At 45.9% G+C, this 26,931-nt stretch overlaps 1 protein-coding gene across 3 annotated transcripts in view; it reads right to left on the bottom strand.

Moving 5' to 3' along the window:
- Positions 1–26,931, bottom strand: part of USP7 (ubiquitin specific peptidase 7) — a 76,787-nt gene that overhangs the window by 31,953 nt on the left and 17,903 nt on the right. For 2 of the 3 annotated variants that reach the window (XM_058570078.1, XM_058570080.1), the window contains exon 2: positions 2,045–2,149. In XM_058570078.1, the coding sequence (XP_058426061.1) occupies positions 2,045–2,149 (105 nt within the window). Of the gene's footprint in view, positions 1–1,118; positions 1,294–2,044; positions 2,150–26,931 lie in introns of all 3 variants that reach the window. The other variant, XM_058570079.1, reaches the window with a different exon arrangement.

Genomic DNA, 26,931 nt, shown 5'->3' with positions numbered 1-26,931 from the left:
GCTGATGCATCGATAATTCTCATCCAGTGTTTCCCAGACTGTGTGCCCGACTTGAATGTGCTAAAAGGGGACAGCAGACAGGAGCTCTGAAGGCCAGTCTTGGGGAATCATTAAAGGCTCTGGGAGCAAGGTGTCAGGACGCTGCCGCCTCGGAGGCGCACTGCAGTTCAGAAGCTCAGTTAGGGCTCCTCAAACTCCCTCGATTTCTCAACACTTTTCACAACACACTTATATCCTGCAGGAGTGTTCCAACATACACATCACAGCTGGGAGGACGCGGCCCAAAACACGCGGCCCAAAACTAAGGCTTCTACCCTAGAACCAGAACCATCTCCCTCCCGCCCCCTTCGCCATCAAATCGACGTGATCTTTTCACTCTGTTACCCCCGAGCCTTTCGAAAAGCACCGAAATTCCAAACCAGGAAGAAAGTCTACTGAAGCCCATCTACTTTCTCCTATAATACACTTTTCCTGTTCGGCAATTCACAACAGGAGCATTTCCACTTTTAGGTTCTATGGTTTAGCACCATTCTTTACTACCAATAATTTAGTAAAATCTGTCTCAAGAGGAAAGGGATCATATGTACATTATGATCTCATGACAGTGGTGCTCAGATGAGGCTCTCGGGCCCCCAGGAGACATCTGGCAGTGTCTAGAGACATTTTGGTTGTCACGACTAGGGGTCATAAGGGCAGGATGACACTGGCATTACAGAATGCACAGGACAGCCCCCTACAACAAAGAAGGATCCACCCAAAAAAGGCAACAGTGCTGAGGCTGACAAACCCTGCCCGTTATCTACATTTGTGCCTCCTCCCAAGCCCTCCCCGATGAAAACACGTGCGGAAATATTAGACTGGGAGTGCTCTCATTAATGGGCTGGGCCAGTTACTGCTCCACACGTTCCAGAATTGATGGCTAACGCACACCTGGCGTGTCAGACCTGGCCATGCCTTCCCAACTGTGTTCTCGGAACTACTTTTGGCATCTCCGATGTCTGCAGTGAAACCGAGAGCCCAGCGACCACAGGGACCACACCCACACCGCTGCCCTCGTCTACAGTGGAAAGCGCACTCCATGGGAACAAAGCAGCGGGGTTTAGACCACGCCTCTTTACCTTCCTCAGATATTGCCTCAGCCAGCTGCCAGGGGTAAACCGCACTGTGAGAGAACTCTCAACTACGGCTGCAGTTTCTCATGGAGGCTGAACTTTTGGCAGGAGGTCTGAACAGGAGTCCTTCTGGTGGTGCAGCCCGTGACTGACGGTTTCTTTCAACTGCCCCGTTACACCCCTGGGAAGGACACAACCCTCATGAGGATTGATGGACATGCTTTTCACAGAACACGGTTTCATATTACACTGCTAGATTCCAGGGGCTGCCTAAAGTGATTACTGGCTGCTACCGTCTCACGATTTTGACCTTGCAAATAAATGTACAGGTCACACAGACTAACAAAATTATAAAGAAGAAATAGCCTCGAAGGGAGTGATTTCCTAGGCACAAAATGTCCATGCATGTACATATGCATACACTTTCTGCATAGAAGATACAGACCAAAAGTTAGCGTGGGAGAAGGAAGCCCAAAGCTCGATTCTGATTTCACAACTAACAGGAGCAGGGAGGGATTATCAACTACAGACAACTGATACACACACTACAATAAGAATGCAATGGAAAGCCAAGTTCCAATGTCTAGAAGTATCCTGCTGCAAACAAAAAGAAAAGGAGAGTAAAATATACCTGCTGTTCTCAATACCAGCCGTGGCTGGAAAATGCAGGCCCGAGCAAATACCCATCTATTACAACTTCTGATTTTAAGCCTTCTTGCCTAGGTTGGGGAGAATCAACTTACCTTGAAATTTGTAAGCAATCTTGAAATTCAAAACCAAAACAGGTTCCTAAATTTTCCTCAGATACAGCCTCCTGAAAACTAGCTACTCTTAAGCAACTCAGAAGTACTCAAGGAAGAAATACACATTGCATGTGTCTGTGCTGCTGACTGTTTTCCGCCAACGCAACGAAGCAAAACACACACACTTACCGTCCTCCATGTCTTCCTCGGTGGTGTTGTGTCCATCACTCATGGCCACATTCCCATTGATGACAGGGTTCTGAGTAATTCTGGGTGGGTCATCTGTATCTCCAGCTTTAAAGAAAACAAAGAAATTCCATGGTTTTTACCTTCATGGCTTGGATTAAATAAACAAAAACACAGCTGTACTTTTGATGATTTTCAGTCACTAGTAAGTTCCAACTGTGCCAAAATAAACACATTCTAACCCAAAAGGTGTTTACTAAATAGGAGCTTTTGTTCACTTTCAAAATGCTAAATGGGATACGAAGACACACCATGCAACACAATAATCTGCTCCATTTGCAATATTTATTTTGAAATAGGTTTCCTACTCACTAAAACTCAATCCTAGAGAAAACATTGTCGAGGGTTTACTAAATATATACAAAACAGTGTACATCAGAACTTTCTACCATGGATATACGTCAGTGCCTTAAAATATCAAATTGTCATTCCCAAAGCATTGCTGGTCAATTACTGTACAATTAAAGTATAAACCCATGCAAAACCAGGACTGGAGTTTTGGGGGTGCAGAGAATGAGGAAAGGGGGTCCTTGGGAGGATTGGCATGTATAAAGAACCTGGAAAGAGTTGATAAACTAATAAAACGTTTTTTTCATTCTAAATGTTTGCTGAAATCTGGCTTAAAAAACATTTGCATATAATCAGAAACATGGATTCAAAACTTTCAAGCATGACTGGCAAATACAAGGTGTAAACTCCAACTGTCACATTCTCATCACTATTTTCATTCACTAATTTCAAAACAATCGTTTTACACTGACATACGTCCATAATTTAAAAGGAAAAAAACTATGGCAAGACTTAGGATTTATAAATAGCCTTTACTGGCCCAAAGGGCCACACCTCATATTTATATCCTCTCCTTCCACATGTCAGGACAGTGCGGTGCGTTTAATGCTGGCCCCATGTGTTGCCTGTCCAGTCAGCTTTCCCTGGTGCATCAGACACTCCGACAGAAATTAAGAGTCTTGGTTACAAACAGGAGACGTGGTTTTTGAAATCCACTCCATAGCTGTGCCCTTGGCCGCCAGTAGTTCCCAGCCTCTCCACCATTCAGGCCAGCAATCAGTCTGATTCAGCACCACGGAGAGCACCCCTCCTCTGCCCACTCTAGACACTCTCCAAAACCCCAACTATCAGGTTACAGCTCTCAGATAATTTCTGAATATAAACCGCACTTTTTTCCATCTTAATCAGCTCAAAACACACCTTATAAATCCTTGGAAGCCAAGAAACAAGTATGACCACCTGAATTTAGATAGACCCCTTCCAATCTTAATATTCTTAAGTTGTTTTACTAAATATCAATATATACAATTAACAATTGTGTTAAAAGTTATTTTTAAAAACAAACATATATACATTTTTTAACTGGTCCTTCTACCACCGCGCCCTCAGAGAAAAACTGGAGGGGAGTAGAGAAAGGAGAAATCCCCTTTGCTGATGCTTAACTAGCTCAAACTCTAAAACATATGCACCTAAAAAGCAAAATGAAAGGGCCTGGCCCAGTGGTGCAAGCAGTTAAGTGCGTGCGCTCCACTGCGGTAGCCCGGGGTTCGCCGGTTCGGATCCCGGGCGCGCACCACGCACTGCTTGGCAAGCCATGCTGTGGCGGCGTCCCATATAAAGTGGAGGAAGATGGGCATGGATGTTAGCCCAGGGCCAGTCTTCCTCAGCAAAAAAAAAAAAAAAAAAAAAAAAAAGAGGAGGACTGGCAGATGTTAGCACAGGGCTGATCTCCTCACAAAAAATAAAATAAAAAAATAAAAAGCAAAATGAAAAATCAGGTACTTTGACTGAAATGTCTTTCATCCACAATTACCCTCCTAAATTAACTACATCAAACCATCATAAAAATATTTTATGAGGAAAAAATCCTATGAAGGCCTATGAAATAAATGGCACATTCCATCAATGAAATATTATGCAGCAATTTTTTTTGCAAAGGTTCTCAATGTACCTATATGGAAAATTCTCAAAGTTATATTAAGTTAAAAAAATTAAGATACCAAGCAATAAATACCATCTCATGCAACCTCTATTACAAAAGACATAGAGTATGTTGGAATAAAGATACATAAATTCTTATTTCCCTTTACATGAATAAGCCAACACTGGCAGGCTACATAAACTATTAAGAGAGTCTACAGAAGCGGCAGTAGGGTGATTCTTTGCTGTATACGTGCACACACTCACATCACATGAATGCTCTATAAATCTTACAGTAATCTCCTTGATGTATGCCTGATACATTTAATTTAGCTCCTCGGTTCAAATCTATACTACAATTGCTTTAAAATATGGTTTATAGTGCACAAATGCAAAAATGACAAATAGATAATTCTCTGTACACAAAACAAAGCATTGCTCCTAAAACTAGGATGATATATAAATGTAAGCAGTCTGAACTGCGGCAAGTCATAGAATTCTACAATTGACCCTCGATTCTGAAGATTCTGAGATCAAAGTGAATTCAGATTATGGCTGAAAGGGCTTGTTTTGGTGACTTGAGATGGGAGTACTTTTTCACGAGAAGTTACGGTAATAATAAAAATCAAGATTGATTCAAGAGATCTATGGCTCACCATCCACAACACCGTACTGTGTGGGGTGGGAAAATGAATAAACTGGAGCACAGTTTTTCAGCAGTAGGATTAACTGCAGTGTGGTGACTGAAGAAAGCCTAATATTTCATAAAATGAAGGATTCCGTTCTAGTGTTGAGACAGAAGGTTTTCTGCAGTTGGCCCCTAAAAGGCAAGGCAGGTCAAGTTCTACAGTTGAACCGGCTCTCCTGAGCAATACCCCCTCTTTTACACGCCGAGGTGCACATGCCTGCTGTGCTGGCCAATTCGCTCTTCTCCACCCTTCATGAGCATGGAGATGGTGGTCAAGACCAGCGCCCGTGAGACGCAACAAGTCCCTGGTCGCTTCACCATGTCCGTGAGGAACCTGGCCAGTGACAGTCCATGAAGCTGCCAACCGACCGCCACGGGACCTCTGTCCAAAAAGCTGGCAACTCAAGCCCAGCTCCTAAGGGACTGAACATCCAGTTTAAAAATCTCCTCATAAGTGAGTTAGTTCAACACGAGGATTAAAAATTTAATTAAGACACGGTAAGTCTCTGGACCAGAATTAAATGATGAAAGCCCCTGATATCCACAAGTGTGTAGTAGGCTTCCAGAAATATCCTAAATGATAGGACTACCTTCTTTATCGTCAGAGGAAGTGCAAGATTGGCATGTATACATATTTATCGCTATATATAAAGTCATCCCACTCCTGAATTTTATGTCTTGCCTACTTGGAATTTTCCCAGATGTGTTAACTCTCATTTGGCCAAATATGACCTACAATACTAACTTTTTGACACAACCATCTCAAATAATAAGATTGGGGATACGTTTGGTTAACACCAATGACAAGATGGAATGCCTCAAATAAAAAGACAAAAAGTCCCTGATATGCCAAATGTTTGTAGGGGGAAAAAAACAATTATCATTCCAAAATAGACACATGACACCCAGAAACACAACAGAAGATCGTTTCCATTACTCGTGACTGGTAAGCATTTTGACAATGAACCTTGTGATAAGTATCACAGGCATAATTTTAATATATATAAAAAGGCACAAAATACCTTCTTTTAAAGAGTGACTTTAGAAACACACAAAAAGTTCCGTTGACTAGTTACAAAACCTATATTTCCTCCTCTGTCGTTGAGGATGCCCACGCTTATACTCAGCTTTTCTCCCCACTGACTTCCATGTGTGATGTCATAACACAGAACTACTCACCCCATGAACACTTGCCAGTTGCTATGGAAATGACGTAGCCCTAATTAACACCTGCATCTCACTCCTAGATGAGGTAATAGACGAAGAACAGAATTCCAATTTGTTGGCTTTAGCCTTGTCTGTCACTTCGCAAAGATTTCTCAAACCTCTCCCGAAAGGGCCAGGGTGGGGGGACCAAACACCACAGTGAAACCTCAGGGCCTTTCACCCAAGAGTCCGTGGACTGCTCACCAGTGGTGCCCGGCCCACAAAGATCCAGTCACACCTCAGACTCACTCTCCATTCAGCCCCCAGATTCCTCCTCCAGTTTTCCAAGCAGTGATATGACCCAGTGAGCAGAGCCAGGGCTCGGTTAAAAGGGCAGCAGGCACGAGTGCCACACAGAGCACACGGGCCAAGGGTTAGTCCTTGGATTGGTCAGGCAGAGCCTGAACAGCACCTCGTGATCCCAACTCGACCAGTTCACCCTGAATTCCAAGTCAAAAGCCCCCAGGCTTCTGCTTGGTCCTCCTCCTCTCCTCTCCTCTCCTGGCACTGAACCCATTTTAAAGAATATTACATAAAACAGAGGTTATCAACGCAAATTAAAACACTGGTATCTTTCTGCGTATTCATTTCTTAACTGGCAATCCCAAGTATACTTCAGAAGGACAGTTCAGAAATGTCGGTACTGGTCCTGGAAATCCACCAGCAGCTTAAGGACCCCAATCTGAACTCCAGAGTCACCTTCTGGTCCCAGCCTGCGGTTGCCTGCCATGTCTGCATGGCTCTGTGGCAGAATGTACTGGGGCTGGCGGAGGGGTTCTCCCGCCCACATCGGAGTGACCGCATAGAATCTCCAGGAGCTCTACCTCAGCATTCTTTTCTTTAAAAGTTCCCCACAAAATTAGGACCAGAAACATTCAAATGACCTCATCAATTTAGATGATCACCTTCAAAAGGCAAAGTGGTCCAGAAACAGAAAGAGGACGTTAATAGGCAAAAAAAAGAAAAAAAAGGAAGTATGGAGTGTGGTCACTAGCTCCTTAGTTGTTGCTGCAAGTGGCTAACAACGGGGGAAACCAGGCAAGGGGCACATGGGGACACATGGCACGAACTGCCACTTTCCTGCACATCTAAAATTAACCCAAAATTCAAAGTTTATTCTAAAAAAGACAACACAGAAAACCCTCAAGCCTAAGAAGCAAGGAATATAACTGATGTGAAACTTACATGTGAACATTTTCAGCATGAAACATCCATAGAAGCAAATCTGAAATTCTCACGTCATTAAAGGTAGAAAGACACGGCAGCTTGAGAGCCCAGACGTGAGAAGCCTCCCACGCAGACCCGGGGCACATGCACAGAGCAGAGCCCCTCGGGAGGGCGGGGGGAGGGTTGTGTCTATGCTGGGGCAGGAGCAGCAGAGGAAACATTGTGAGCGTGAGGAGGACCTACAGTTGGCTTCAGGATCTCGTGAACCTGGAACTCCGTTGACCGGCCCTGTTACAGGCACACACCCCCCACACACCCTCAGGCGATGGTCACAGCCCCGGGGGAAGGCAGAGTGTAAGGCTGCACCCGGGGGATGAGGTCCCGTCAGCAACCCAGGGTCACAGCTGGACGGTGCGGGGCACTGCCACACAAGGACCCAGGGCTGTCAGGCTGCGGAGCAGCTGCTCTCTCTACTCTCTCTCCTTTTCCTCCGAAACACAGGATCTGCCCATCCGGCCCTTTCCTCAAGGAGGAGTGCTCACTCCTGAGATAAAGGACAAGTTACATTGAGCTCCCCCAAGAATCCAGAGGCTCTAGTCGGGAAGCAATTAAGAAAGAAAAAAGTCCTGAGAAAAGAGGCACAATGCGGTGAGAGGGCTGAAGTTCTCTAACTATAAATATTCCTTTTAAATGCCTACCCTGCACATATCTGTACCCATGCACAATTTCTACTAAATCACCCCAATTTCATTAAACTCATTTTGTGATAATTGTAGACTGACAATTATTATAGAAATAACAGAGATCCATGTCCCTTACCCAACTGCCCCAACAGCACCGTCTTGCAAACTTCTAGTACAAGACCACAACCAGGGCTCTGACGCTGCTGCCACACACTAATCCTGGTCCTAATGACTCTCACGGGCTTGATGCCATGTGCAGGTTTGCCTCCACCAGAGTCAAGATACTGAGCACTTCGACCCAAGGTTCTCACCCTGCCCTTTTAAGGCCACACCCACCTCCTCCCCTGTGTGCAGCCCCTCCCATAACCCCCCGGCCACAACTCATCTTCTCCATACTTCCGCATTCCAGGAATGTTACGTAAATGGACATACAGGAGGTAACCTTCTGAGCGCCCTCTGACACGCAGCATGATTCTCCTGAGACTCAGTTAACAACTGGTTTCTTTATGTTGCTGGGGAGGTTTCATGGCAAGGACATCCTATATCTGACCACTCACCTGCTGACATCTGGGCTGTTTCCAGTCTTGCGATACAATGAATAAAGCTGCTATAAACATTTTTGTACAGGTCTTGGCTTCATATTTACTTTTATGTTTGGATGTTAAAGAATGAAATGCTCACAGTAACAACATGAGGGGTGCAGAAATGAATAGGGGAAATGATGACCTCCCGTCTGAGCCTATCGTGAAGGAAGCCACCGACGGACGTGTTGCCTTCCAGGCTTTCTCAGTGCTCGTGTATATGTACACACAGGCACAATGTGCACCCACTCTTTCTCATGGACAAGAAATGGCACACTATTCACCTTACGTGGCATACACATACACATGCACAAATTTGTACGTGGATTTAATTCTGAATAGCACCTTAACATTATGTCATGATTTATTCAACCATTCCCCTACAGATGGCTGTTTCCAGCTTTTTTGTTGTTTTTTGCCACCTGAATGATGCTACAGCAAATAACTCTGTGCTATGATTTTTATCCTGCTGCATATTTTATAACCAGGTCATTTTTCTTAAAAATCTGGCCCCCCCTAAGTACTTAGCTGTTCTCTTCCCAATGGCAATTATCAACAATGCATCCAAGAACCAGACACCACCAATGGCTCTGAACAGCTAGATCACACGACCCACCTCCTGCACAAAATTCACACACTGCTCAGAAGAACTCTTCCAGCTCTTATGCAGAGCTCTGTTACTTTTATTTGGAAGAATTCAAATACAACTGATTTCCTGATGTTGTGGTCCACAACAAATCCTCAGTGTATGGAACCTAGCTCCACGCTCACCGAGAGGAGCAAAGACCACCGATAACCCCACAGTAAGAGACAGAAGATATACTCAGCACGACTGAGAAGTCGAGCACAACAATAGGGGCTGGTTATAAAGGGAGGGGTCCAGAAGCCAGGGCTGTGGTGACCTCTGGGACCAAGGGACCCGGGGCAAAGGCGGGAGGGTGGGGTGGGGAACACTGCAGGCATCCACAGAATCAGGGACCCACAGGCGGTGAGCTGTCACACTCCCTAAGAAAGCAGAATCTCCTGAGCGCTGGGAATCGACTTCTGGACACTCCTAGAAAACATACGATTCTGCGGGAAAACTCCAGTCCCCTTTAGGGGATTCTTACAAGGCAAAGCAGGGCCTCAGATGGGACCGCGGAACATATCTAGTCCTTGGACAGAACCTGGAGGTAATAACCAAGGGGTGAAGTTCTCAAAAGGATACAGTATGGTGAGGGATCGCAGGTCTGAATTACCTCTGCTCTCACCCAGGTCTAACAATTGGTCTCTTCTCCCTTCCAGGACTCAGTGGCTCCCAAAGCCGACCACCCCTTACAGCCACTGGGTGGAAAGAAGTAGGTCTGACCAGGCAACACAGCCCGTTTGCCAACTAGCTCACGTTCCCATCACAAAGACCACATCTCCCGCAGCCATGAGGAAACACCCCAACGCCTTCCAGTCCCTGCTCCCTGTGCCTGACAAGGAAAGTGAAACCTCTCAGAAGCAGTCAAACCCTGAATGTGGTCCTAAGGGGAAAACTTCAACCGTGCTTCAAAAAGACCGTTTCTAATCCATTGTCATCACACTACCAACGATTTCAGACACCCCCCCCCCCCGAAAAGGAGGGCATGTCCTATTTGCCTGCAATTACGGTAACAACTCTATTAACAAAGAAGACATTCTAATTACCTCTTTCCTAACACATGTCTTTCCCAGGCAGGAATAACTTGGGAGGTTAAGGCAGGCATTTCTGGTCATCGCTAGGCAGAGCCCACTGGAGCCCACAGCCTCTTACTTCTCTCAGAAGTTAGTCAACCTACTTATCAAGTGTGGTATGTGCCAAGGGCTGGGCTGGGCCCTGAGGTTCAGGAGGGAAGAGGCAGATAAGCTCCCCGGTCTCCTGGCGCTTACTTGCTTGTGGGAGGAGACAAGAGAGGATAATTTCAGTGGAGGGGACATCAGTACAGTGACAGAGCCACAGGGTGTGGACACGCACCATTAGCCATGAAGGAAGAGGCGACATCTGGGTCGAGCCCACAGAATGAAAACCAGCCGGGCAGAGATCCTGGAGAAGCACATTCTAGAGAGTGAACAGGAACAAGGGCAGTGGGCAAGTGAGAAGGTGGCAGGGCCTCGAGGGCCATGAAAAGGACTCTGAATTTCATTCCCCAATGTTCCTGCTGAGCACGTGCCCCACCGAATGAAGAGGAAGCCATCCAAGGCCTTGACAGCACTGCGATGCTGAAAGCACAGTGCTCTGGTCGGTCAGAGCGGAGATGGCCCAGTGTCTGGACCTTGGCTGCCACCCCCACAGCCCCATCTGGTCAAGCCTGTCCTAATCCTCACAGGCAGGAGGGCGTCTGCAGAAGCTCCTTTGCTGTTCTGCCAGGACGAGGGTGAGGCGTGGTTTGGTTGTATCTTGCTCCTCAGGGCTAGCCTGCCAAGGACAGCAGTGCAGCCTCCAGGAACTGGAATTCCTTTGTTCTTATCAACAATGAAACCTTGGCTTAATCAACAGCACAACTCTCAGGTGTTCTGGTTTTATTACTTTTATGATTTTTACAAGATTTGGCCACATGCACTCCCTCCGAGGCTGCCTGGGAGCCCACTTCCAGGCGGCAGTCCTGTCCTACTGAACCAGGACTTCTCTGGTCCTCTGCCTTCAGTGGTCCCCGCAGGGCCTGAGGTCAGAGCCCACCAGCTCCTAAGTAGTGGAGCCTGAAGGTTCAAGGTAGACCCACTGTAGTGAAAGCTGACCGCTAGCTCTACAGTCTGAAATAATCCTGATTTACATTAGTTATAGGAAAATAAAGCCCCCAAGAGGGCCACATATAAATGGGTGTTCCTTAAATAAAACCGTTTGGGGCTTTCAGTTTGGCTCAATTATGTAAAAATCATCTGTTCCCTAGAGAACCATCCTAACTGCCAGTCCTGTCTGTCCCAGTGGCCCTGACTGATGACCAGTGTCAACGCTCGCTGGGCACGGAGAGTAGCGTCCGCTCCTGCACAACTGAAGAGCTTGTAATTATGTCTGTATCACTTTCTTACAGTCTTACTCCACAGAGAAAGAGAAACAGCATTATCTGCTATGCTGCGTAGCACAGTCCATTCGAGGGAAAGAAAAGAAAAGAAGTCTCAGTGTGCCCAGCAGAGATGGAGCTTCATGGAAGCCACAGGACGAGGGCAGAAAGTATTGCAACACACATAATAGCCAAAGTGTTAACATCCAGAATACACAGAGTTCCTAAAAATCAAGAAGAAAACAACCCAACTACAAAGGAGAAATCCATAAGAAATACAAACGACTAACAAATATGCTTAACTCCCTCAATTAACATGATACTATTTTTCATCTATCAGATTAACAGTGAAAAATATGCCCAGTGATACTGAGGGTCTCACAAAATGGGTGGTGTCAGATGGCTGGCTGGAGCATAAATTTCCCGAGTCAACTGATTGTCCCCAAAGGCAGTATTAAAACCAAAAAGTCGGGGGCCAGCCTGGTGGCAAAGCGGTTAAACACACATTCCGCTTTGGCGGCCCAGGGTTCATAGGTTCAGATCCTGGGTGCGCACTGACGCACCACTTGTCAAGCCATGCTGTGGTGGTGTCTCATATAAAAAATAGAGGAAGATGGGCACGGATGTTAGCCCAGGGCCAATCTTCCTCAGCAAAAAGAGGAATATTGGCAACAGATGTTAGCTCACGGCTAATCTTCCTCACAAAACAAAACAAAAAAACAACAAAAAAACACAAAACAAAAAAGTCAAATACCCTTCCCCTCAAAATGCCATTTCTAGGAATCCATTCCAAAGAAAACTAGCATACATGCCCAAAGACATACACAAGCATATTTCTTACATTGAAGCACCATTTTTTTACCAAGAAAAGTTAACAAGAAAAATGCCCATAAACACTAAGGGCCATTTATTCCATTTATATGAAGCGTCCAGGACAGGCAAATCTATAGACACAGAAAAGTGGCAGATCAGTGGTTGCCTAGGACTGGGTGGAGACTGGAGGGGTGATGGCTTAGGAGCACAGGAGTTTCTTTTTGGCAAGATAAGAATCTTCCAAAATTGACTGTGGTGATGGCTGCACAACTTTGTGAGTATACTAAAAGCCACTGAGTTGTACAGTTTTTTGTGTGTGTGTGTGAAGAAGATCAGCTCTGTGCTAACCTCTGCCAATCCTCCCCTTTTTGCTGAGGAAGACTGGCCCTGGGCTAACATCTGTGCCCAACTTCCTCCACTTTATATGGGACGCCGCCACAGCATGGCTTGTCCAGCAGTGCGTTGGTGCGCGCCCAGGATCCGAACTGCTCACTTCACGCCCAGGATCCGAACTGCTCACTTAACCACTTGCGCCACCGGGCCGGTACTGAGTTGTACACTTTGAGTGATTTGCAAGGTATGTGAATTATATCTCAATAAAGCTGTATTTAAAAGGGGAGGGGGACAAAAATTTAATAGAAACAGGGCCCATTTCACATAGGAACAAATAATTCCACAAATCACAACTGTTGCTGAAGGCTCTGCAAAGTAAATGATGTGCATACTCAACAACTGAGTCATGTATAAATATTCCATTTTCTGCACTATTTGTTTAAAAATATTAAACATTTTGGTGTTTTAAAAATTTCTTTATCCATAAAATCTACTTATAAGTTCACTCTACATTCACGTAAGCTTTAAAGAAAGTAAAGCCATAATAAGGGGGAACGTCCACCAATGGAGGAATTGCTGAGTAAATGACCAGGTTGCCCTTACAGAACGAAGGAAGCTGCCGTATGGACCTGGGACAATATCCACAATATATTAAGTACACAGTGTTTACTTCTGAGGAATGGAGTCCTTCTTTCTTGCCTTCTTGCTTCCACGTTGTTTGAATGTTTCCACGAATACGTATTACCTTTATGACAAAAGTAAACACACACACACACAAAGCAAAGGAAATCACAGTACAAAAAGACACAAGGGAAATACTGCCTAAGGCCTGACACCACCTGAGCAGCCCTTAGCACTAGAACCAGAGAAGGGGAAGGAGGGTGCCCCAGCTGCCTGTACGGAGTCAAGAGGGGTGGGCACCCCGCAACAGCCCCAGAACAAAAGGATCACCTAAACTGTCTGTGGCCTGGAAGGTCTGTTTACACCTTGGCAAACGGCAGCATCCTCTCTTAAATGCCTGGATCTTCCTTAAGAACTATTTAAAAAGCAGTTTGGGGGCTGGGCATGGGGTCAGAGGTACAGGAGAGATTTTAAACTCTTGACTGTGCTAATTAAAACTTTTAAAAACTAATCAAACACAACCAATTTCAAATGGGTTCCTTTATTTGAATAAACCACAAACGAATAACCTAGGACAGAAGACGAAGTTGTTTCTGGTTTTTTCCACATGGTGCAGACAGACCAGCACTCAGATTTTACCCTCCCTTTGAGGGGACCCACTCAGGCTATCAAGGAACATCCACATTCAAGACCTTCTGAAAAACTAGTGGTCAAAGAAATTGTTTAAAAGTTCCTGGGAGGAAGACGAGTTTCCCAAGGAGTAGGCAAAGGAAATCGGGTTTTATTTTAAAAGAAAAAAAGGTGGGGGGGGGCGGGGAGGAGACAGTTCAGTTTGCAAATCAGTGGAGACCTTGAACATCTGCTGTGCACTAGCCACGTCCCCCGGAAAAACTGGACATTCAAGAGGTCAAGTCATTGGAACAGGAGACATACCATGTTCATGGACTGCAAGACTCAGCATAGTAAAGCTGTCAGTTTTCCCAAATTAATCTATATGTCTGAACACGGTTCCAATCAAAATCCCAGCTGGATGTTTTTATACCTATAGATAAGCTGATTCTAAAGTTTATATGGAAAGGTAAAGGAAACAGAGTAAGTAAAACAATTTTGAGAAGAACAGAGTTTGAGGGATTACATATCTGACTTTAAGACGCACTATAAAGCTTCAGTAATCAAGACAATGCTGTATTAGCAAAGGGACAGACGTATATTGATGGAATAGGAGAGTCCAGAAACAGACCCACATCAGCATTACTATTTGATCTGACAAAGGTATAAGCAATTCAATGGAAAAAGGATAGTCCTAAAGACACAACTGGACGTCCAGGTCAAAAAAAAGAACCCCACCTCACATCTTATACAAAACTTAATTCAAAATGGGTCAGAGATGTAAGTACAAATTTTAAAACTATAAGAGTTTTAGAAGAAAACACGTGGGGCAAGGCAAAGAATTCTTGGACATAACACCAAAAGCAATACCCATAAAAAATTTTTTTTTGATAAACCGGACTTCGTTAGAAATAACAAATCTTGCTCCAGGAAGACAAAAGAGAATAACCAGACAAGCTACAAACAGACTGGGAGAAAATATTTGCAAATCACCTGACAAAGGGCTTACTTCCCAAACATAAAGAGCTCTCAAAACTTGATAGTTAACAGAAACAACACAATACTTGAACAGATACTTCAAAGAGGATATAGGGATGGCAAATAAACACATGAAAAGATGTTTGACCATCAGCTATTAGATATATGCAAATTAAAGCCACAATAAGATACCACTCTCCACCTATCAGGATGACTAAAATTAAAAACACTGACACTATCAAGTGCTGACAAAGTGGTCCAACACTCACACATTGATGGTGCCAATGCGAGATGGCACAGGCACCTGGAAAACAGCTGAGTGGTTTCTTATCAAGTTAAGCATACCTTACCACATGACCCAATAATTCTACATCTTACTCTGGGGAAATGGAAACTGATGTTCACACAAAAACCTGTACACGAATATTTACAGTGGCTTTATACATAACTGTCGAAAACTGGAGACAACCCGGATGTTCTTCAGTGGCAGAACGGATAAATAAATGGTGCTATGTCCATACAATGGCATACAGTCACCTCTCGGTACCCGCAGAGGATTGGTTCCAGGACCCCACCGCGGATACCAAAATCCGCATGAATGCTCAAGTACCTTAGCGGGCCCTCCCTAAGATCTAACCGGCGGTTGGTGAACCCTCGGCTACAGAGGGCCGACTGTACTGCTCAGCAACAAACAGGAAGGAACTACTGATACCCCCAACTTCGATGAACCTCAAAGGCATGACTCTGAATGAAGGAAGCCAGTCTAAAAAGATTACATGCTGTGTGATTCCATTTACATGACACCTGCAAAAATGACAAAACTGTAAGGGACAGAGAGTGAATCAGGTGGTTGCCAGGGGTTGTGACCGTTAGGAGGAAGATGTCATTACACAAGGACAGCGTGAGGGAGCTTTTCGGGGTGAGGGAACAGTTCTGTATCCTGACTGTGGTAGTGGTCACACAAATCTATACATGTGTTAAAACTCACAGAACCATAAGCCTCCCAAAGTCAATTTTACCATAAGTAATATAAACAACAAAAGGAAAAAACCATCTGCAGGCCAGGCAGGAGGAGAAATGATTTACTGACTTTCAACAAACACTCCCTTGGTAAATGGTTTCAGACCTTTTAGCTACTTGGGAAAACAGAACTGAAATATTATAAAAGATGTAGGGTCTGAATCTTTTTGCCCCAAGACCTTCAGGTAGTCTCATACCAAGGAGTACACAAATGTTCGCATCAAAACTCGTTTTATTTTGTGGGGAGAGAGAGTGGCAAATGTTAAAGAGACAGAAAAATGGGAGGTCACGATAGAACTGAAAGAAAAGACCTGCTAAAACACTGGGTTAGTAACACACACATGCTCTGCTCCAATAAATGCAAGGACATAAACGAGGTGTGCTGTTTTATAAGTAACGTTTAAACTCAGACCGATGGCCAGAGTTCCAACTGTTCCACATAAGCTCCTGGAAAATGGAGGAAACAGGGCAAAAGATACCAACAGAATAAATATTAGTAAGTGAAATGTTTGCTGGGCATTTTGAAAGATTAGAAAGCAAAATAATCAAAATCGCCAATTACTTCTGGTTTAATTGCTCTCTCCTTGAATTTTCATGAAATATCTGTTTTCCTCTTCACAGGACCATCTTATAGACAATGTGAAGAGGAAAACAAAACAAAACAAACCACGGGACAGCTCCAGTGTCCACTTTCCACTCCACAGCACTTCTCCACTGCTGGGGACCAACTAGCGCTGCCGGTTCCCCAACCCCACTGCACTGGCTGATGCAAAGTGGCCACGCCACTGCTGTGGGTGACGAGGCTGTCGCTAACTACCATCTGACCATCTTCACCCCCTCTCCCAAGAAAGCATTAAGGCTCTTAGAGACAGAACAAAAGTCACCGCTGTCTTGGTCCCAATGAGCTTTCTGGAGTTCTAACTACAACCCTGTGCCCAGTTAGGTAACAGCACAAGGCTGCTACACACATGAATGTGAGGTTTTAGGCACTTACACTCGATTTATTTATTTATTTATTTATTTTGTGAGGAAGATCAGCCCTGTGCTAACATCTGCCAATCCTCCTCTTTTTTTCTGAGGAAGACTGGCCCTGGGCTAACATGCGTGCCCATCTTCCTCCACTCTATATGGGACACCACCACAGCATGGCCTGACAAGCGGTGCGGCGGTGTGTGCCTGGGATCCGAACCTGGGAACCCCGGGCCACTGCAGCAGAGGGGGCGCACTTAACTGCTGTGCCACCGGGCCAGCCCCTACACTCGATTTTTTAAACATAACTGTATAATGAAATATGTCAACAGTTAGAAGATCTGAATAACTCAGTGAATCAATATTTTCCAAATGACCAATGAACGGTACTAGAAGAGATCCATTCAAAGTACAAGACAGACCAATGAATTGTAATGTAATAGAGCATGAAAAGTTAATTCATAGGGTTTCAAACTGCACGTTGCCATTAACCTTAAGAAGCTACCAAATTCTGGTGTAGTATCAAAGAACTGCCACAATCACCTGCAAAGACTTTTCTAAGTATACACCTCTGTAAGGCTGGGTTTTCTTTTTTTTTTTTTTTTGTGAGGAAGATCAGCCCTGAGCTAACATCTGTGCCCATCTTCCTCTACTTTGTATATGGGACGCCGCCATAGCACGGCTTGATGAGTGGTGTGTAGGTCCACAGCCAGGATCCAAACCTGAGAACTTTGGGCTGCTGATGCAGAGCATGAAAACATAACCATTACGCCATGGGGCCGGCCCTAGGCTGGGTTTTCTTTATATTTCCACTAAAATTACATTGCAATTGACAGCAGAAGCAGATATGAGAATCCAGTTGTCTTCCATTAAGGCAAACAATAAGAAATCTGCAGAAATATAAAAACAATGCCATTCCTCATTAAATTTTTTTGTTTTGGAAAAAACTGTTTTCTATAAAAAGTATGTTATTTCTGTTACCATGTACTGGTTTTCTATTTTTAAATGAATAATTAAAATTTGTCTTAGTTTTAACTTTTAATGTGGCAAATAATGATAGATATAACCCATCTCCCAAAAGCTCTTTGGGGTTCTCATAGATTTTAAACCTATAACAGAATCCTGACAAGAACAAGCCTGATACTCCAAAGACCAGAATGATGGTGGATTTGGTGTGCTGTCTTAGCTAAGTGGGAATGACATGCCGTCCCTGCAGACTTCCCTCTTAGGAACACTCAGCCAGCAATTTGGAGGGCTGGGATAAAGGAGCCCCACATTGCTTTATGCCTGGGGGGTTTCTCTGCCTTCTGAGCCCAATGGACACCTGGAAGTGGTGAGAGGCCTGTCTGGAAGTGGTTCCAGCTCAGCCTTATCCCACTTCCCACTCACCTTCCCTGGCAGCCTGCATGCTGACGGACTTCAGCTCCAGCACCAGACTCAGAATCAAGTGACGGTAAGCAGCTCCCGCAGCTGCGCACGGTCAAAATCCAACGAATCCCTGTATATGTGTTTCTCGCTACTGCTGCTGTTTGAACCCTGACTGACACTGCCAACCCCACCCCACGACGCCCAGTTAATTCAATTCAGTAGTGAAGCACATTCATAAGCACAAGAGCATTCCAAGTCCCTTTAAAAAATACTGAACAAAACCTATTACAGATGACAGAATCATGAGGACCTGCACATCTTTCTGATCCAATAAAAATGATGGTAAGGTCCCATACGAAGGAACACTATTTTGCAATAAAAAGGAATGAAGCACTGATACCCGCTATAACATGGATAAACCTGGAGGACAGCATGCCAAGTTAAAAAAGCCAGGTGTAAAAGGCCACAGATTGTATGATTCCATTTATATAAAATGTCCAGAACAGGCAAATCTGAAGACAGAGTAGACTGGTGGTTGCCTAGGGCTGGGGGGAGATAGAGAGTACCCTAATGAATACGGGATTTCTTTTTAGGGTAATGAAAATGTCCAATTTTGATTGTGTTGATGGTTTACACAACTGTGAATATACTAAAACCCAGTGAATTGTACACTTTCAATGGGTGAATTGTGATGTATGTGAATTATATCTCAATATAAATTGGTATTGTAAAAATCATGGTGATTGCTAACACGTTAAATCAAAAAGACTTAGAGAAGGGCAGATGCAAATCTAACCCTTTATAATTGTTACCAAAGCAGGCAAAACTAAGGTTAATTGGTATTTAACATTGCAGCATGTTCTAGTCTGAATGAAACTAAAATATAAAAATGCAGTGCACTTGATTATTTGGTACTATGTGGGGAGAAACTACTGTTAAAGGTGCAGAAAGTGACTTGGGCTCGCCCTGCTCTTCCAACCTTTAAGTCCACTGGGGGGAAAAGCAAAGCAACACAACACACAGTGTTAACGGCAACACAATGGACGTGCCCAGGAAACACAAAGATGGTTCTCTATCTTCATCTACCCAGAAGCCTTGCCTCTGGTACTCCCACCTTGAACTCCTCCAAACTCAAATCCTGACAGTCCCTTACAGCCCTCTGCAAGTCCCACCCCAAGCCTTCCTGCTTCCCCACAGCCCTGCGTAATCTCGCTCTCCTCAACTTCCCCAGCCCTCTCTTCACCTCTGGTGGCAGTCATCACTTTCCAACCTGCATTAATTCTGCGTTCACATGACCTATCTACATCCTGCTGACTTTCCTTAAGCGAAGACATCGTATCATTTCTTCATCTTTTTAACTCCCCCACTCCACCCCCTCAGTTGCCTGCAGCAGTGACTGCAAGATTATCAGCAAGTATGCACTACACTGAGCAGGTATGGACAATCTTCTCCCTAGGTTATTACGGAAGAAAATGCTTGGTTTTCTATTACTCTAAACAATCCTGTTCAAGGCAGAGGCCGACAGAAAGGCAAAGCTAACCCAGGTCACAGGCTGGGTCGGGAGCAGCCATGGCCAGCACCACTTTCTGTGACGATGAAGATGTTCTGTAGCTTCGCCATCCAATACAGAAGCCACGAGCCACATGTGGCTACTGAGTCCCCGGAACACGGCTAGCGAGATCGAGGAACTGAGTAATTAATTTACATCTCATCAGCCACGAGTGGCTAGCAGCTACAATACTGGACAGTGTGGGTCTAGAGATCACTTCATCCCTCGGAGCCCCGGTCTCTCCACCTGTAGAGTAGGGGGCATAACAGACACTTTCTGCTCTAAAACCAAATTACATGACCAAGTGCCCTCTGATATCAACTCACCCAAAATGAAAACAGTATTTTAAGAAAAATAAAAGGCCTTAAAAAAATTATAGGACTTAGCTACACCAAAATAGAAAGTAGATTTTAAATAACAGCCTCTGATTTCCAAGGAAATACTGGCCATAACAGAAAACATTTAGATTTCTAGACTAATTCTTCCTCTCCCCATGTTCCCCCCCAAGGTAATTAATAACCAACTTTAGAATAATCCCCAAGATTTTAAACAGCTCAGAGGGACCACGCTTTTAACACCACAATTCCCACAAACTGAGAGTGCTGAGGGAGACTACACCCAACCAAAACCACCACCAGGCCCCCCGTCGCTAACTCGCACTGCTGTGTCCAAGATGCAGAAGCTGTGTGACTGGTGCCATGCATCTTGAAGCTGAGCTACTCATCTCAAGGATCATCTGCAGTCCCCCCACAATGGGTCACCTCACTTATTTGCATCTTCTCCAGACACCCCCAAATCCAACTCGCTTGCAGGTCTCAATTCTGCCAGCCCACTGCTCAACGCATTAGCAGTTATCTGTGCACAGCTGTGTGTTATCATTCGTTCTGTGGACACCTTCAGTCCTGAACAAGTTCCTTGAGGCCAAAACTTACGTCTCCCATCTTCACATTTTTACCTGCCGAAACTGAAGAACAACTGATGACCAATAAATACCCTAAATCTATCTGTACAATGACTGAAATCACCCCTCTGATGCGAGGTCCAAAAAGGTATGCCTTCAGAGGAAATCAAAGAATCAATGCACACGAGCTGAGTCTCGAGTTGCGCTGTGTGAGCAGAGAGGACATTCAGAAAAACAACTAAGGCCCGGTCCCATGGCTTAGCGGTTAAGTGCGCGCTCCACTACTGGCAGCCCGGGTTCGGATCCCGGGCGCGCACTGACGCACCGCTTCTCCGGCCATGCTGAGGCCACGTCCCACATACGGCAACTAAAAGGATGTGCAGCTATGACATACAACTATCTACTGGGGCTTTGGCGGGCAGGGGGGGAAAACCCTTAAAAAAAAAAGAAAAACAACTAAGACCAAAAAGCCACACTCACTTAAGCTTTCTTCAATCAGTGACTTAACAGGCAAAGACGGATGTCAAACCAAATAAGGACTTCTGTATTTACAACTGTTTGCTATAGTTGTCACAGGTTTTGACTGCTACAATCACTTTACAAACTAACTATACTTCCCAAAGTTGCCTATGAAAATATAGATTGTATTTTAAAATATACTGTCAGGGAAGAGACCCAAAAGGAAAATATTTAAAATATGCCACAAAAACAATACCCCATAGCTAGCTGGAAGCTAACAAAGCAAGGAGACTGGCCTCTTAAGTCACCTCGTGTCTTTCAATCCCTGCCCAGGGAAGGGATCCCAGGGCTAGGTACCTCTGACCCAGTTTTCCGCCCACCTTGTGAAAGCTGCTGACTTCAGAAAGAAATCAGGTGATTCAGATGACAAGGAGGACACAAACACAGCTGGTCAGGGCTTCAAAACAGAACATGGCCCGGGAAGCAGCGGGGGCCGCCACGTCCAGGCCATCTGTGTGGGCCTGGAGGAGCCCCGGTCCGCTCCTCGGTAAGACAGTGTCGTGGGGCCGGGATGAGCGGGGGCCTGCGCGGACGAGGTCTGTAGTTTGGTTGAAGGGGCCTTAAGAGCTAACCCTGCAGGTTGCAGAACGGGGCACTCTGAAATGCAGTATGCTGGTACCTGAGCCCCAGCTGACAAGGCTTGAGCCTTCTCACATTTAAATCTCTCCCTATAGCCAGAGCCCCAAATGGTGTGCTTTAGAGATGATTCATTTCAGCTCAGAATCTTATTATAGTATGTTACTGAATGCCTGATTCAGTGACTTGGATTCTTGAAGGAGGGGGGCATCTACTTTTAAAAATACATACTAGTTGGCTTCTCATGCCACCATATTCCACTAGCTGAACAGTCCAGGTGGCCCCTGCTGACTCTGGCAGTGAGCTACACTCTATATTCAAAGCATGTGGTGAACCACACAAAAACGTTCTGACTTGGAAGCCCCACTGCAGCTCACACTTTGGGGTGGTGAGGTAAGAAACGTGGGAGAAGGCAGCAGGGGAGTTTAAACGAAAAGGCAGTAACCACTACTTTTATGACCAATGGTGCCTACTGGCCACAATGAATCGCTACTAGCTGTTAAGCCTGACTGCCTGGTTCAATGCCATCTCTGACCCGGCGTCAGTTACTTCACTGCTCAGAGCCTGGCTTCCCTCTGCTCTAACATGGGTGATGACACGTCTACTTCAGCGCTGCAGTAGGAGCGCATGAGTTAATACGGGCACAGCCTCACATCACAGGGCCTGGCCACAGTGAGGAGTCCTCAGTGAGGCCCAGGGGCCACAGTCATCAAGCTCTTCACAGCTCTCCAGGGTTCAAGGCCAGCTACACTTCCTGGGCACCCGCGTGCGGCTTCTTACCCACCTCCTTGGATCCTGTATTAGTTTCTGATTGCTGCTGAACAAATTACCATAAACTTAGTGGTTTAAACAACACACACTTATTCTTTTACAGATTTGGAGGTTAGAAGTCTGAAAATGGGGCTCACTGGGCTAAAACTGAGGTGTCAGAAGGCTTGTGTCCCTTTTGGAGGCTCGAGGGGAGAATGTTTTCCTGCCTTGTCCAGCTTCTAGAGGCTGCCCACACGCCTTGGCTCCCCTTCCACCCTCAGAGCCAGCCACGGTCTTCTCACACCACGGCACTCGGACACTCCTCCATCCTTTCAGGTTGTAAAGACCCTGGTGATTACACTGGGCCCGCCTGCATAATCTCCCCATCCAGGGATCCTTAACTTATTCCCACCAGTGAAGTCCCCTGGTCACATCACGTCACACAGTCACAGGCTCCGAGGATTAGGACACAGACGTCTTTAGGGACCATTATTCTGCCTGGATCCTAAACCCCTCGTCACAGAAGACTTGCAGATCCCGATCCCATCGTGCCATTCCACACCTCCTGCCTCTCACCACTCCAGCCCCATCCTCTTTTCAAACTCAGCTGTGTCACCTCCTCTGTGAAGCCCCAGCTGACCCACCCCTTCCCCATCGCAGGCCAGTCCTGCCTTTCCTTGGTGGCACAGCCACGTCCTCCTCACCATCCCATCAGGGTCCGTCACTGGGGCCCTCCCCTGCACATGCTTGCCAGGCGCCTTCACCCCGAGGCTGTCAAGTCCAGCGGGGTGGCCAGCACTGTCCCTGCCACAGTCAGGAGGGGCTGCATAAACGTCTGTCTGTCACCAGAAGCCCTGCACTGCACCAGGCTCTGCGAGCGTCACGGCAAGGACAGCTCTGCTGCTGCTGGGGTGCAACAGAGTCCGGAGCCGGCCACGGCTCCTGGCCCACGCAGAAGTCAAGACAGGACAGCAAAAGAGTGGGGCTGAAAACAGACACCTGCGCAGAATCTGCCAACAGCTGCCCCTGCGGACTTATGTGCAATGAAGAGCAAGGGTAGAGGGCCGCCCAGTGGCCTAGCAGTTAAGTTTGCGCACTCAGCTGCAGCAGCCGGGGGTTTGCAGGTTCAGATCCCAGGCATGGACCTACACACCGCTCATCGAGCCATGCTGTGGTGGTGTCCCATATACAAAATAGAGGAAGATGGGCACAGGTGTTAGCTCAGGGCCAATCTTCCTCAAGCAAAAAAAAAACAACAAGCATAGAAACTTTCCAGCAATCTAAGCAGGGGCTGGTGTGGGTGCTGGCAAATTGGTACGGTGCGTCACACGTCACAGAGGACCACGTCACAGCTTCTGAGATTTTAGTGTTAGCTTGTTAACTGCAACCCCAAAGTAGATATCACCCAGAATCCGTTTCCTTCAATGAAAGATAGTTTAGCTGTAAGTTTATAGGATATAGTTGAAGCTGTCTATAGATAAATTCTGGAAAATCGCTTCAAAAATTTCCATTCTCATTGGGACACCTCTGGGGCACTGGATTCTCGTAAGTACTGGTAACACAGGAACCACTGGGCTAAACACCATCCTCTCTGAGTAGCAGGAATGCCACCCATCCAAGCAGGATGCAAGACTGTTCCTTTAAACACTGTAAGCGTGCACATAGACTTTTCATATGGGAATTGCTGTTTCACTCAAGATTTTGTTCAGTTACCATGTGGACTGATCCCGTGGTGTAATAGTGTTTCTTTATGTTCATGGCCTATACACACACTTGAATGAACGTGTACAATTTCTGCCATTCTTTTCTTTCTTCCTCTGTATGTTCATCCTAAGTATAACTGTTGAGATGTAACTTTACATTTGTTGAATTTAATGATAAACTTGCGCTTTATTTTGTATGTCTACTTTATTTCACTTCTTAAATAATTTGTTTGCACTGTATTTCTACAAAATACAATTGAGAAACTGTCAATGATGGACTAGAAATAAAAAAAAAAAAAACCCCTGGTTCTTCACCACAAATAACTGGAGAAGCCCTGCTCTATAGGATTTGCCCAAGAATTATTTATCCACAAGTTTCTAATGCTTCTATTCATTTTAATTTTGCTCTTCCAGGACACACTGTATCTTTCCAACATTCAATCTGACACTGATGCTACCAGAAACATCTTCTAGCCAAGGATCCAACTAGATTGCTCAGGCCAGCGCCAGCCACTAATCCTTCCTGTGCTGATGGACGTGTCCTGCACTGGACAATGGTGGTCACCAGCAGGTGTGGCTACTGAACACCTGAAATGTGACTAGTCGGCTGAGGAATGGGATTTTTAATTTTACAGTTGAAATCGCCAGACGTGGCTGGTGGCTACCGTGTTGAACACACAGAGTTAGACCCTCAGTCTTCTTACCCCGCACGTCATGTCCCCCGGCCCCCAGAGGAAAACGAGTGGCTTTCTGGAAATAAGATGGGTCTAAGTCGGAAAACAAGCTGTCTATTCCCATCAGTACCCATAGATGACGTGAGTGCTTCAGAGAAACGGAGGCTCCTTCCAGCGAGGGCAGGGAGGACACCACGCCAGCCAGGAGCAGCAGCCCCTGGGCCACCACTGCCCCACAGACTTGAGGCAGGGACAGCCCCCAGACTGGGGCGCACAAAGAGGCCGCAGCCACCCTCACTGCACCAGCCCCTTCTGAGGGCATTCTGCAGGGCAGAGCAGGCATCCCAGCCCCTGTCTGTTCACCCTCTTAGTCCTGACAAGCTGAAGACAAAAGAGAAAAGGCAGAGAATATGGGGGGAGAATTCTTCTAAGTGTCTATGATGGCTACAAAACAAGAATGTGAGGGAATGTTTTTAACCACACATAGTTTACTTGACTGAATTAACTGCTCCTCCAAAATGATGTACACTGTCAACTGGAAGCAGTAAGCACTTCAGAAACTACCCACCCCACCCTTATTTCAAGAGGAGCTGGACTGTGTGACCCTGTAAACACGTTAAAGTGTTACATGTGCTTGTTTTAAAACACCACTTGCACAGGGTCAATTAAGAGCCTTGAAATATAACTTATTCCCCAAAGTCACATTGATGAAATGTACTTGCAACTCAAGGTGAAGGCTGTCAGCCTTTCTGTAAGGGGCCTAGAGTGGCAGGGTTTGCTCAGCCTACACGGTGGAGCAACACCACGTGGTGTTCCTTGGAGAGGCCCCCTCAGCTCTTTCTGCAAGTACCACAGCTGGGGTGGTGGGGACAGCCAAGTGAAGCCAGACTACCCCCAGACACCTGTGGCTACAGCCCAGGGTGTGACCCCACTCTGCAACACAGGTCACCCTGACAAACTCACACAAGCGCTTTCCACACCAGAGGCCAGTTTAACCAGGCATTGCAAGAGCTAGACCTTCCCTGGTCGATATTCTGGGGCTGGTACCTAACACAGGACACTGCCCTCCCAGGATAAGGATGTCAGAAAAACCAATTCAGTCACTGGCATGGGATCAAAACGGAGGGAGTGGCTGGGTTTTGAATCTTCTATGCCAGGCGGGAACGTCACATAGAACTGTTGTGGTCAGACACAGGAACCTCCTTCTCCATAAGGGAGGAGACGTTCAGTGACCCAAAACGAAGGAAGGACCACCACCCTGAGACTCAGACACAACACTCACAGCTCAGCCGTTTAGTGTGATAAAGCTCCTGTCAATTGGGCTCCTTAAAGGACACCTGGGCACCTCTGTGAATGTTAACAGCTGTGACCTCACAACAGTGGTCCCCACACCTCAAGGGGTGACCTGAGAACTGAACTGGCTACAGCGCAGCAGACGCACAGCCCAGGGAGGGCTCGGCCTGCACCAGGCTACAAGCCATCCAATCACTGCAACCCTATGTGGTCTTCCACTCCCAGCTCCTGTCAACCCAACAACGTGGACAACGGCACGACTTCTCAGTGCACCTTCCCAGAGGCCCCTCTTCCCTCTCCACGCTGCAGTTCTCGCTAGTCTCACACTCAGCAGTGTCGTCATTAAGTTCCAGAAGCATCTGGCTCTTGCCCAGGTCGGTGTATTTCCCTACATAAGAACCTTTCTAATTACCTCCACTCCCAACTTCCAAGTTTAAATCACCAACCCTCAGAAGTAGGCCTGCACCTCTTCAAGAGGATTTCAACACGTCTGACTTCTCATTAGCCAAGGCATGTGTTAACTTACCAGAAAAATGGCATAACTGACTTTCTTGCCTACGCATGACACTTAAAATCCTGCTTCCTCCAACTTTCATAAGTCCAAATTAGTTCAGAACAAGAAGTTTATGAAGCAGGTGACATTTAACATTTAACTCTGTCACAGTACACGTCAAGAAATACCTTGTTACAACTCTTGGTCTCCAGAGTAAAACTTCCTTGCCTGGGAAGGCAAGCAGAAGCACCCAGGTACACACTGCTCATCCAGAAACAATAACAAAAACATTTTAAATACTCACAAGAAACCTGCAGTAATTTATGAAGGCCCATCAAAGCCGTTGTCTGGAACACAAGCTTTTCCTTCCAAGAGGATCAAGAATGCCATTTCAAGCAACTTACG

Source organism: Diceros bicornis, chromosome 26 (genome assembly GCF_020826845.1).
Source record: "Diceros bicornis minor isolate mBicDic1 chromosome 26, mDicBic1.mat.cur, whole genome shotgun sequence".
Lineage (NCBI taxonomy): Eukaryota > Metazoa > Chordata > Mammalia > Perissodactyla > Rhinocerotidae > Diceros > Diceros bicornis.
Note: the sequence above shows the minus strand (reverse complement) of the source record. Positions and strands in the feature narration are given on the sequence as shown.